The following is a 12,124-nucleotide window of genomic DNA, read 5'->3' on the forward strand; positions in this document are numbered from 1 at the left end:
GCAGTGTGTGTGTGTGTGTGTGTGTGTGTGTGTGTGTGTGTGTGTGTGTGTGTGTGTGTGCTAAGGAGACACGTCTTTTTGTCTTCAATGTTTCCTTCAGTTTGGACTCTGTATCCTCGTCTGTTCTGCTTTAAAATGTTTTATTTTTATTTTCCTTCAGACCACATGGACAATTAACATCTTATTTAACTTAAACTCTTAAAAAGCTTCACACACGTTTGAGTTGAAAGAGACCAAAGTGTCCAGTTTTTCAGATTGAAAGCCCATTAGAACCTTAAAATATAAATGACTAGATAAGGTTCAAATTATGGCAAAAAAAACACACACAGAAACACAAATACACACACACACACAAACTAAAACACACACACACAGAAACACACAAATACACACACACACACACACAAACTAAAACACACACACACACACAGAAACACACAAATGCACACACACACACACACACACACACACACAGAAACACAGTGTGCGCCCTCCCCATCTCTCCCCTCCCCTCCCCATCCCTCTGTCACAAAGTCACACTGTTCTGTTGTTGTCGTCTGACTGGACAGTGGTCTCTCTCTCACACACACACACACACACACACACACACGCACACGCACACACACACACACACACACACACACACACACTAACACTAACACTCACAGGATGGCTGCCGTCTCTCCTCGAACGCCGCAGACCTTCATCACCGTCCTCTTCGTCCTGTCAGGTGAGACACACACGCACAAATCAGCCGACATCATCGAACACACGATGACATCATCATACACACACGGTGACATCACAGCTCACACATGCTGACCGCGGGTCTGAAAGTAGCTCTGAGGAGCGTTTGCTTTACATGAAGCAGCTGTGACACTTAAGTAAAGCTCAAACAGAAACTTCTTTCAAAGTTGCTTGAGGTGGTTGTTTTTTCTTTGTAGTTGTTTTGTGTCTCTTTGTTGTTGTTTTGTCTCTTTGTAGTTGTTTTGTCTCTTTGTTGTTGTTTTGTCTCTTTGTAGTTGTTTTGTCTCTTTGTTGTTGTTTTGTCTCTTTTTGTTGTTTTGGCTCTTTGTTGTTGTTTTGTCTCTTTGTTGTTGTTTTGTCTCTTTGTTGTTGTTTTGTCTCTTTTTGTTGTTTTGGCTCTTTGTTGTTGTTTTGTGTCTTTGTGGTTGTTTTTTCCCTTTGTAGTTGTTTTGTGTCTCTTTGTTGTTGTTTTGTGTCTCTTTGTTGTTGTTTTGTGTCTATGTAGTTGTTTTGTCTCTTTGTTGTTTTGTGTGTTTTTGTTGTTTTGTCTCTAGTTTTGTCTCTTTGTTGTAGTTTTGTGTTTTTGTTGTTGTTTTGTCTCTTTGTAGTTGTTTTGTGTCTTTTTGTTGTTGTTTTGTCTCTTTGTTGTTGTTTTGTGTATCCAAGTCTTTTTGTTGGGTTTCCAGTTCTACAGATAAAATACTAAACTGGGTTCACCTCCATACGTGTCGTATCTTCTCGTAAATTAAATGTCACCTCATCGTATCGTATCTCATTTCATTCTTGTCATTTAACTTGATGGTTTCTTACACTGGGAATTCATATTTAGTTTTTTTACACTAGTTTTGGTTTCCGTGTGTCTTTGTGCTGCAGGTGGACATTTTCCGTCTGTTTCCCCTTTTAAAGTGACGGAGGGGGGCGTGGCCTCTCTGTCCTGTCAGTACTCCGTGAAGCGTTTCGGTCTGAGTCGGGTCTGCTGGGGTCGGAGCTGCGGGACCTTCTGGTGCAGCAACATCCTGCTGCAGGCGGACGAGAACGGCGTCGTCTCCAAGGTCAGGGAGCATCCGGCGACGTTCAGTCAAGCTTTTGTCTTTTGCGAACATTTCAGTCACAAAACATTTTAATGCAGCTTCCAAAAACTGTATAAAATGCTCATTTAAAGCTGAAAGACCTGCTGCTGAAAATAATCTACTATATGACGAGTTTATGGATGTTTTGATATCATTTACAACAAAGTGACGACAAGGAGAAACAACAGGAATTAACGAAATGTAAAATGGTTGTCAGCATTAGCTGTGTTTACGTGTGGTACGAACTGTTTTTGGTGTCTCTGGGAAAATATTTGAATTTGGTAAAAATGACCCAGAAAACATTAAAACTCATCTCTTCAGTCGTTGACAACAAACGAGTCTTCGTTCCAGGTTGTAAGTTCGGTTTTGGTCACTCCCTTTTTTTTTCACGTTAGAATCCAGGTCATTGATAGTTTTTTACGTTAATATCAAGGCCACTTGTACTTTTTTGCATTGATATTCAGGCTATTAACAATTTTACATGTTAGCATCCAGGTTATTGATAGTTTGGTGTGTTATTATCCAGGTGATTTAAACTTTTTGAAGACGAACAGCTTGACATTTAGTTTTTGATAAAGTCCGACCAACATGTTTCATTCTGGGGAAAAATAAAAAACTAGCTCTCGGCTGCTGCGTTGAATTCCCGCCTAAATAACACTTCCAGGACGAGGAGGCCAAAATGAACAACATTGGGCTCTTTGAAATCTTGTATAGAGATGGATGGAAATACAACAAGTGTCTCGTTTTCCATCACAGGCCAGACATCCCAGTTCTGGCCTCGGATCCACTGGACAGTGATCTAACTGACCCTGCTGCAGGTGGCGGACCGGTACCGGCTGACGGGGGACGTCCTGGACGGACAGATGGACCTAGACATCCTGAACGTGAGGCGGACGGACAGCGGGCCGTACTGCTGCAGGGTGGACATCGACGGGCTCTTTAACGACAAGAAGGTGATCATGAACCTGAGAGTTGTTAAAGGTGAGTCGAACATGAGCAGGACTTTCTCCCTCCTTCATTCTAATCAGGTTAAAGTGTTTGTTCCTCCTCAGCTCCGGTCTCCAGTCCTCGTCCAACAACCACCCCGACCACGACGGACCCGGTCACCGAGCCGCCGGCCTCCACAGGTGAGACGACAGGTCCTTTTTACAACGGATCGTTACGACGCTCAGAAACACCAGAGTTCAGTCCAACGCTCGCTTTTGGTTCCTTAAAAAGGTCAAAGCCGTTCAGCTCGTCGTGTCTCTGCTTGTCTCCGTCTCCTCGTAGTGAACTGGGAAACCCTGCTGTCGTCTCAGCTGGACCTTCTGAGGAGGAACTCCACGCTGCAGCGCTCCGACGCCGTCGCCGTGAGTAACCGCCTCTGTTGCCACGAGCAACCGCCTCCATTGCCGTTTCCCTGCCGACTCGTCCTGCAGCTCCTTTGACGGTTTCACATGGTGAAAATGTTCTGAAGTATTTGTCAGAATGGAGATTAGTCACAAATTTAAAATAGTCAATAAAAAAAATAAGAGAACGAATAGTTTGTGACTGTCGTTTTAATTTACTCTTTTTGGGGTTGGAACCTGGTAGTAATTCCTTACAACCACCTGAAGGGGGCAGTGACGCACCTTAAAGCTGTTTGCCAACCTCCATTGAACATGATGAGCAGAAGAAGGTGTAAATAGGATGTAAAGACGTGTCTCTGGTCTTCGGTCAGGTGGACGACTCTCTGCCGTCGCTCTCCCTCCAGATCAACGTGCCCGTCCTCTCTCTCTCCGTTAGCGTGTTGATGATCATGGCTGCAGTTTTTCTTTTTCTGGCCTTCAAACGTACGTCAACATGTTTTTATTTTACCTCCAAGAAGTTTCTGTATGTTTCTTGCTTCTCTTTTCGTGAACATTTTGTGTCTACGGCACTTCTGTCAAACTAAACATGATGGAAGTGTGTAAATGAATTAAACTCAACACTGAAGTCTTAACTTTGTGTTGCAGGTGGAATTTACAGGAGATTCTTAAAGAGCGGCTGGTGAGTTTAGAACAGATGAATGACGTCCTGCAGGTTGTGAGATGCATTGTGGGATATCTGTTCCTGTTGAACGCAGCGCAGTGATGCGCACGGAGCAGCAGGAAGCAACAACCTCCATCAGGAAGTATTCAGAGTGTCGTCTCTTCATCAACACCATCAACACCTTAACCTGGTACGCTGGTACGAGAACATCTGTGATGTCACCATGGAAACCTGAAACTGGAGCAGAGAAACATCAGATTTTGGGTCAAATTTTTTTGGGGGAAACCGTCAACACACCCGCTAACAGCCGAGTGTTCCTGAGCCCATGCGATGATTTCCACTACAGAATCGTGGCTGTTTTTAAAGCAGCGCTTCAAGAAACATCAGATTTTGTTGTCAAACAAACAGTCGTAGTCTTCAGGTCAGTCTGGGTTTTGTACTTCCTGTTTGATTTTGAAATGACTCACCTCTTGCTGTCTGTCTTTGTTTCACTTCCTGTCCATTGTATGATTGTTGGCCCCGCCCCCTGATTAGTTTCACCTGTCCCTCGTTGTCCTTCCCTCCCTGCTGCTAGCGGGCGTGTTGAACATTTCCTGTTCCTCAGAAAATTTGACCTACAATCAGATTGAATGAAGAAGAACCAAAACTGATGTTTGAAGTCCGTTTGGGTCGTCAGGTTTCACCGCTTTAAAAACAGTCGTAGTGGAAATCAGTGCATGGGCTCAGGAACACTCGGCTGTCAGCAGGCGTGTTGAAGGTTTTATTTCACGTTAACGTGTGGAACTGATGTTGATGAAGAGACGACACTCTGAAATCTTCCTCACGAAGGTTGTTGGTCCTCCGTGTGCATCACCGTGCTGCGTAGTTTATCTCTCCACAGACATTTTGTAATCACCGTAACCACGGCGACCAGCTCAGACTGACGGGAAACATCAGTAGTTTTGCAAGTTTTTTTTGCTATGAAATCTAAATGTTTGCATGACGCTGGCGGATTCATCGTTAATCTTCTGACCTGACGGGTTGTTTCCTCTCGCCTCCAGTTTCTCCTCCGATGAGCCTCCTCACATCATCTACGAGATCCGGATGAGGAGACCGGTCCCGGAGAACATCTACACTCTGGACTAGAGGACCGTCAGAACCTGGACCGCAGACACAAAACACAGACATGAACTTTACAGGAGTTACGTTACATTCAGAAAAAAGGGAACAAGCTCGATGCCGTTTCTTTGCCGTTATTTGTTTACATTTGCTCAAAATAAAACCTTCGAAACAGGAGCTGCTTTTAGTGTTTCATGGATGTTCAGACAGCGTTCACTGAAATCACTGGATCATTGAGATCACAGGATCACTGTGATCACAGGTTCACTGGATCCAGTGATCACAGTGCTACCAGTGAATGACCTGATGAGATTTTGGAGGTCAAAGGTCAAAGTCACTGCGAGTTCAGTATCTGTGTTGAACAACTACACATTTAAAGTACAACTTGAGTGGTTAGCGTAGCCATACAACCGCTGGGCACTAATTCTGGTTTGTTTACACTTTCCCAGAGTAAGTTTGAGCCCAAAGTCCGATCAGCCCACGAAGTGTCCACAAAGCGTACCGGGCCGGCCCGTTTGAAGAGGGGGGGTCTAGATCAGGTGCACTCACGATGTGTAATCTCCAAAATCTATTAACCTTATCCTGGAGTTGAAGTGAACATTTATGCCAAAAAAAAAAAAATAAATAAATAAAAAGGTCCATCAAGGTGAATAAATGTTGTCCCAAATGTTCCCCCAAAAAGCAAAAAGCTGTTTCCGCCCGGTTTCGAACCGGGGACCTTTCGCGTGTTAGGCGAACGTGATAACCACTACACTACGGAAACGGATGACCAACAATGGTCAAAATTCTGAAGAAAAATCAGATGAAATCCTGCTTTTTTCCACGTGTGACATCTGAAGCTTTTCAGTTCCTGCGTCTGAATTCTCCTGTTTTCAGGAAGGTTGAATTCAGATGTTTCAACAGCACCACACGAACACAACAGTCAACGTTGTGACTGGATAGAGTATCACTTCTATACCGAACGCACAAAGATGAAACGTGGAAATAATGATACTGCTCATATTGGGGTGTTATAAAAAAAAAAAAAAAAAAATAAGGTGATAATGACAAAACAAGTCTCTGCCCGGTTTCGAACCGGGGACCTTTCGCTCGGCAGCCAAAAATGGTTAAGCTTAACTCTCTTAACTTTTCCCATTCATTTTCTATAGTAGTCTAGTCTGTAGTAGTAGATGTAAAATACGGACTATATATGTCGAGGATCATTGATCTGGGAAAGAAACAATATGTTTCCGCCCGGTTTCGAACCGGGGACCTTTCGCGTGTGAGGCGAACGTGATAACCACTACACTACGGAAACAGGCTGAGGTCGATGGGGCAAAACCACATCAAACGTCACTGGACCGCAGCAGGTGTGATGAAGAGGCTCAACTTCAAGCTTCATTTATAGCACATATATGTGATATACGTCCTAATTGTATGAAGAGTGGACTTTCTTTACTCGGTGTAAAAACGTGTTTTTACCGGCAGACTTCTCCCATTGAATCCAAATCACTACTTCGTGCTTCACATTTCAATCCCACATTTATTAAAAACGAAGTAAAGGCTGTTTCCGCCCGGTTTCGAACCGGCGACCTTTCGGCCCAGTTGGAAGATCTACGGTTGAAAAAAGAAAAGAGCCGCAGAGCAGAAGTAGTGTTTGTTACCAAGTTCAGAAAAAAGCCCGTAATTTACCTGAATAGGATTAACGTACATTTAAAGAAAGCAGATAAAAGAAAAAGAGCATCGTAGAAAAGATGTTGCATGTTAGCGGTTCACTTCCTGACCCAGTGGTCGACCACATGCTTCCTCTCAGGAGCTTCTAAGAAGCTCGACGAGCTTTAAACGAGCTTTAAATGCAGTTTTACTCACATTTCGCGTCTGTTTGGAAGAAATCTTCGACGTCACAGAAAACACCGAGTTTACCTGGATGTTCAGAGTCCGTCCAACAGACGTCATTGGCGGCGTTGACAAAGCAGCGACGATCCAACTGACGGTTCGTCGGTACCTTCAGAAAAAACCCGCAGTCATGCGTCCATTTTGGGGAAAGACAAAACTCGCGGTCGGTTAGCCGCCATGAATTGTCCCTTAGAAAGCACGTGGTCGTCTCCATTCTTCACGTCACACGGACGCACGCGCACAAAACATTCGGCCTAGAACGTGTTCAAGTCTGTGACGCACGTGTCCCTCACGTGTCTCCAGGTCAGCTCGACCTCACGTGTCCCTCACGTGTCTCCAGGTCAGCTCGACCTCACGTGTCCCTCACGTGTCTCCTGGTCAGCTCGACCTCACGTGTCCCTCACGTGTCTCCTGGTCAGCTCGACCTCACGTGTCCCTCACGTGTCTCCAGGTCAGCTCGACCTCACGTGTCCCTCACGTGTCTCCTGGTCAGCTCGACCTCACGTGTCCCTCACGTGTCTCCTGGTCAGCTCGACCTCACGTGTCCCTCACGTGTCTCCTGGTCAGCGCGACCTCACGTGTCCCTCACGTGTCTCCTGGTCAGCTCGACCTCTCGCCTCCATGTCCTCGCGCTGTCTCCGACCTGCTTCTCAGCCAATCACCTCTCAGACCAACTTTTTCTGACCAATCAAATCGCAGAGCTGAAACTAAAGGAATCTGTGCTCAGCGACATTTAGCCGTTTCCTTAGTAACGACTTTATCAGGTCTAAATTAACTCACTTTTAAATGGTTTTTTTAATCTTGTGTTTTCCTCTGTCTTCATTTGAAACTACATTAATTACATTCCTCCATTTTGTCCTGAGATTTGTCCACATGTTCTCTATCTACTGCATTCAAACGGTCAACTATGGAAACCAGACATGTGCTCAGAAACCCAAAATGAAGGAAATAGAAAATAGAAAATAGAAACTGGAAAATAGAAAATAGAAACTGGAGGAACCATCAGGTGATGAGGACAAACTGTTTCTGTGTCTGAGGAAGCTGCAGCTGTTAGCGACTTTTTCTTCATACTGGTGTTGGATATAAATTCAGCGACAGCGCTGCGTGAGCAGAGCAGTGAACGCTTTCATCGAAAAGGAGCAACGGAAAAAAGACATTTAAAGAAATAAACTAAAAGAGAACTTAAATAAAACAGGTGTTTAAGCAGGTGCAGGTGTGAAACAGCTGTGAAACAGCTGTGAAACAGCTGTGGTTGGTGTCTGCTGCACCAGACAGCCAGCATGACGCTCATGAACACAAACCGTCATACAAACACTTGCACTCACAATTATTAGTAATTTATAAGCTACAAATATGTAAAATTAGACGTTTGTACGCGCTGCTGTTGTTTGTAATCTGTGAAAAGTGTTTTTCGACGTTATTTAAATTCATCCCGTAAAAACAACCTTTAAAAAATATCTGTCTGAAATTTGGTCCATTTGTAGACGAAAGCATTGAGAACCATGAACATGAAGGATGAAAGAGAGGTTGTAGAAACTACTTTTAATTTAAAAAGTGTTCAGTTGCAGGTTTTTTATGATGTTCTACATTTTTATGGACATGAATTCAGTATTTGTACATTTAACAGTAAATGTGTCTCCAGTGATTCACTTGACGTTGAAGTTATGAAACATAAACTCTGTTTGTACGTGTTGTAGTTTGAGTGAAGTTCTTCCACCGCTGCAGAAGGAAAAGATGATTTCAGTGACAGAAAGACGTGATTGTGTTTAATACTCTGCATGTTTCAGGTCTTCGATGTCCTGCTCAACATTCATTGATTCACCTCTCTGAGTGGTTTTCTGTCCGTGAGCCGACGTGTTTACGAGTCAGACAGGAGATCAAATCCTGAATCCTTTTAAAGAGAAGAGCTTCAACACAGAGCTGCTTCACATGTTCTCTGTTTTACTGGGATGTCTGCGACTGACGTCTTAACGAGCCGAGATGGAAACACTGAAGAACCTCTGAGTGCCGTTAAGATCTGCTATGTTCATGTCTGCAGTCAGATCTCAGGTTTATAAGATTCTTTTACACGATGTTAAAGTTTAATGATGTGACGACACCGACATAAAACGTTGTGCTAACCACAGACTTTTATTTTGGTAGTTGCTGGTAAGAAAATTTCTATCGGTGGGCGGGACGTAGTATCGTCAGGTGTCCAATCAGATCGGTCAGATCCACCTCTGGCTCCTCCCCCAGCTCGTCCAAATATGGTCACTTCCTGCTCCAAACTGCTCCGAACTAACAAGATGGTGACGGACAGAATCTGAACTGGAGGATTCATAACGTTCACAAACCAACGATGACATCACTGATGGTTGATGACATCACTGCTGGTTGATGACATCACTGCTGGTTGTGGCTTGCTTCATGCGTTATGCTACGACCTCCAGAGAGAACCGTCACTTCAAAGTAAAACGATGTGGATTTGAGAAGGTAACTGCTGTTGTCGCAAATGACCACTAGAGGGCACTAAACCATAAATCGTAACTCTGAGTCGTAAAGCTGCTGCACAAACGGACGTGGACTGATTTTTTTTTCCCTCTGGGATTAATAATTACGTGGTCATATTTCAGGACAGTTTGGGAATTTCTGCTTTTAAAGCTGAAGCGGTTCGGATTGATTCGTTGAGGATAAAGAAACAGAAAGTTCTCAAACGTCTCAGAGACGGTTGAAAATAGTCCAAGAAGCCATAAACACTGAGTGTGTGTGTGTGTGTGTGTGTGTGTGTGTGTGTGTGTGTGTGTGTGTGTGTGTGTGTGAGTGTGAGTGTGTGTGTGTGTGTGTGTGTTAGTATGCTCCTCTCTGCGAGGACATTGAAGGTTCATTTCTGGATTTCATGTCCTCACAAAGACAGCAAGACACGTGTGTGTCTGACAAGTCAGGATCTGTTTAAGGGAAACAGTCAAATAAAAGATTTGGACTGTGATTCATCGTCTGCTGTCAGACTCTTCATCTTTATCATCTTCCTCATCGGCGTCCGCCTCTTCGTCCTGACCGCCACCTGCTGCTCGCCGCCACCATCCTCATCCTCGTTGCTAAATCTGTTCTCCTGTTTGTCTGCTGTGAATCATCCGGTTACGTAACGACGCAGTCTGCTCGACAAATCTCACTTCATGCGTTTGTTCATCGATCCGTCCGTCGATCGTTTATTCGTCCGTCTGTTCGTCCACTTCCTTCCTGCAGCGTCTCACAGCTTTCTGAAGGTTCACCAACGTGTTCATCGCACTTCAGCTGAGAGGAAAGATGATCGTTGGAAAGTGAACATTTGCAGAAAAGTTCTTTTTGTTTGCTGATTTAAAAAAAAGAAAATTAAATGTTTTTTGTTGTTGTTTTCAAAAATGTTCACTGCCTGATAATTTGAAGTTTTAGCCATCAAACAAGAATTAACTGTTTACATGAGACGTTTTCAAGAGAAATATAAAAAGATTCAATATAAAAATCAGTGGTGGAAGAAGCTCGTATAGATAAGAAAATAAAACTGAAGTCAAAATACTCCTTTGCAAGTAAAAGTTAGTTTACTTATTATAGATTATTGTAGATTATTATAGATTATTGTAGATTATTATAGATTTTTAAGAGATTATTGTAGATTATTATAGATTATTGTAGATTATTATAGATTATTGTATATTATTATAGATTATTGTAGATTATTATAGATTATTAGAGATTATTGTAGATTATTGTATATTATTATAGATTATTATAGATTATTGTAGATTATTAGAGATTATTATAGATTATTCTTGATTACGCTGCATTTAATCAGCAAATGTTCCTCAAACGAAGGCAGAAAATTCTCTCATTTGAGAAGTTGAAATTATGAAATTTACATCAACAATAAACTTTCATGACGATCAAAACAACAGGAAGTAAACATGAGACATCAGCTCGACTTTACCTGCTTCACCACTTTAATAAAACTCCTCCAGTTTATCAACATTAAACCAGTAAAATCATTTATGAACGTCAACACGAAGGAAGAAAAGAGATTTGAAGATTCACATTTTAAAAATAGCAGCAGGACGACAGACGCTGTGTTCAGGCTCACGGCCTCTCGCTGGCAAACTCCTCCTCCTCCTCCTCCTTCTCCTTCTCCTTCTCCTTCTCCTCCTTCTCCTTCTCCTTCTCCTTCTCCTTCTCCTTCTCCTTCTCCTTCTCCTCCTCTTCCTCCTCCTCCATCCATCAGCAGTGAACCTCCCCCTAGCTGTAGAAGCGGCTGCTCTCCTCCATATCTCGTCTCCAGATGGACCGAAGGAGGACAAACGTCTCTCAGGAGGAAACCGAACAAAAACTCTGTTGAATCTGCAGAAACTCGGAGAGAATAAATCCTCCGAGAGTTTCTGTACGTTTAAACCACGACTGCAGGAAACTGAACGCTGGTGATCAACCGGGGAAGCATGTCCTTATTTGGTCATTCTGAAAGAAGACCTGAATTGCTCTCTAGAGATATTTCTTAATGCCGTCTTATTATTAGTATAAAAACTGGCATTTCATCTTTGCAGCTGTTTGCGTCCACGAACCGGTCGAGCTGCGGTTTCCATCCACATCCGTCAGACTCGTACGACGTCGTGAACTCTTTAAAGGAACGCTCACGTTCCCGGCCGATGAAGCCGATGAAGCCGATCCACTGCAGAACTCTTCGAGCGTGAATGTCGCTGCGAAGCTGCAAATCTGAAACTGAAGATGGAAACGCTCGCTGCAGAGCCGTCGAGGTGTCGAGACCTCGGAGACCGAAGGCACCGATTCATTCTGGAATCAGAAGAAAGTTCCCTCCAGGTGTTCCTGACATATCACCTTCACCACAGGACACGGAGATGTCACCGTGACCTTTGACCTTTGACCACCGAAATCTTACCGGCTCACATTTAGAAAAACGTTTCTCAAAGTGTTGTTGGGATGCGTCACGAGGACATAATGAATTAAAAAACACGGTTTTATTTTCATCAAATGGAAAATTATTAAATGTAAATAACTTGATTTGGGATTATTATTAAATAATCTCAAACATAAATGAATTAAACTAATGTTTGATGAATTTGCTGTTTTAATGAAGAGGTCGTTGTCAGTGTTGTTGTATCTCTTCTTCTTTCACTGTTAATATTGTTGTTTAATATTGTTGTTTAATAATGTTGTTTAATATTGTTGTTTGATATTGTTGTTTAATATTGTTGTTTAATAATGTTGTTTAATATTGTTGTTTGATATTGTTGTTTAATATTGTTGTTTAATATTGTTGTTTGATATTGTTGTTTAATAATGTTTAATATTGTTGTTTAATAATGTTGTTTAATATTGTTGTTTAA

At 42.8% G+C, this 12,124-nt stretch overlaps 2 protein-coding genes and 2 non-coding genes across 7 annotated transcripts in view; 1 reads left to right on the forward strand and 3 right to left on the reverse strand.

The window, feature by feature from the left end:
- LOC138196045 (stromal interaction molecule 1-like) overlaps nt 1-12,124 on the reverse strand; it is a 99,884-nt gene that overhangs the window by 54,383 nt on the left and 33,377 nt on the right. The gene's annotated exons all lie outside the window — the stretch shown is intronic.
- On the forward strand, nt 580-5,081 carry timd4 (T cell immunoglobulin and mucin domain containing 4). 4 transcript variants are annotated; one of them, XR_011178104.1, is made up of 9 exons: nt 580-730; nt 1,621-1,799; nt 2,636-2,798; nt 2,870-2,944; nt 3,087-3,166; nt 3,517-3,628; nt 3,791-3,824; nt 3,901-4,749; nt 4,847-4,917. XR_011178104.1 is itself a non-coding variant. In XM_069145707.1 (9 exons), the coding sequence occupies exons 1-9, from the start codon at nt 670-672 to the stop codon at nt 4,929-4,931; spliced, it is 1,116 nt and encodes a 371-aa protein (XP_069001808.1). In that variant the 5' UTR covers nt 581-669; the 3' UTR covers nt 4,932-5,081. The 4 variants fall into 4 exon arrangements, 3 of the variants coding, with proteins under 3 accessions (XP_069001808.1, XP_069001809.1, XP_069001811.1); XM_069145707.1 differs by having other exon boundaries at nt 581-730; nt 3,901-4,227; nt 4,847-5,081; XM_069145708.1 differs by having other exon boundaries at nt 583-730; nt 3,901-3,996; nt 4,847-5,081.
- Nucleotides 5,595-5,667, reverse strand: trnav-aac (transfer RNA valine (anticodon AAC)). Its single transcript has one exon. It is a non-coding gene; the product is annotated as a tRNA-Val (tRNA).
- trnav-cac (transfer RNA valine (anticodon CAC)) lies at nt 6,129-6,201 on the reverse strand. The gene has a single exon. It is a non-coding gene; the product is annotated as a tRNA-Val (tRNA).

The sequence above is a fragment of the Embiotoca jacksoni genome, unplaced genomic scaffold (genome assembly GCF_022577435.1).
Source record: "Embiotoca jacksoni isolate LCO1_2020_lvr unplaced genomic scaffold, fEmbJac1.0.p SCAF_13, whole genome shotgun sequence".
In the NCBI taxonomy this organism is placed as follows: Eukaryota; Metazoa; Chordata; class Actinopteri; family Embiotocidae; genus Embiotoca; species Embiotoca jacksoni.

What these genes read in the sequence shown, in the direction of transcription:
- timd4 (XM_069145707.1), top strand. Translation starts at nt 670, where the DNA reads ATGGCTGCCGTCTCTCCTCGAACGCCGCAGACCTTCATCACCGTCCTC. An exon ending in AGCGCTCCGACGCCGTCGCC is followed by an intron (nt 3,167 to 3,516) that starts GTGAGTAACCGC and finishes GTCTTCGGTCAG; the next exon opens with GTGGACGACTCTCTGCCGTC. An exon ending in TCTTTTTCTGGCCTTCAAAC is followed by an intron (nt 3,629 to 3,790) that starts GTACGTCAACAT and finishes TTTGTGTTGCAG; the next exon opens with GTGGAATTTACAGGAGATTC.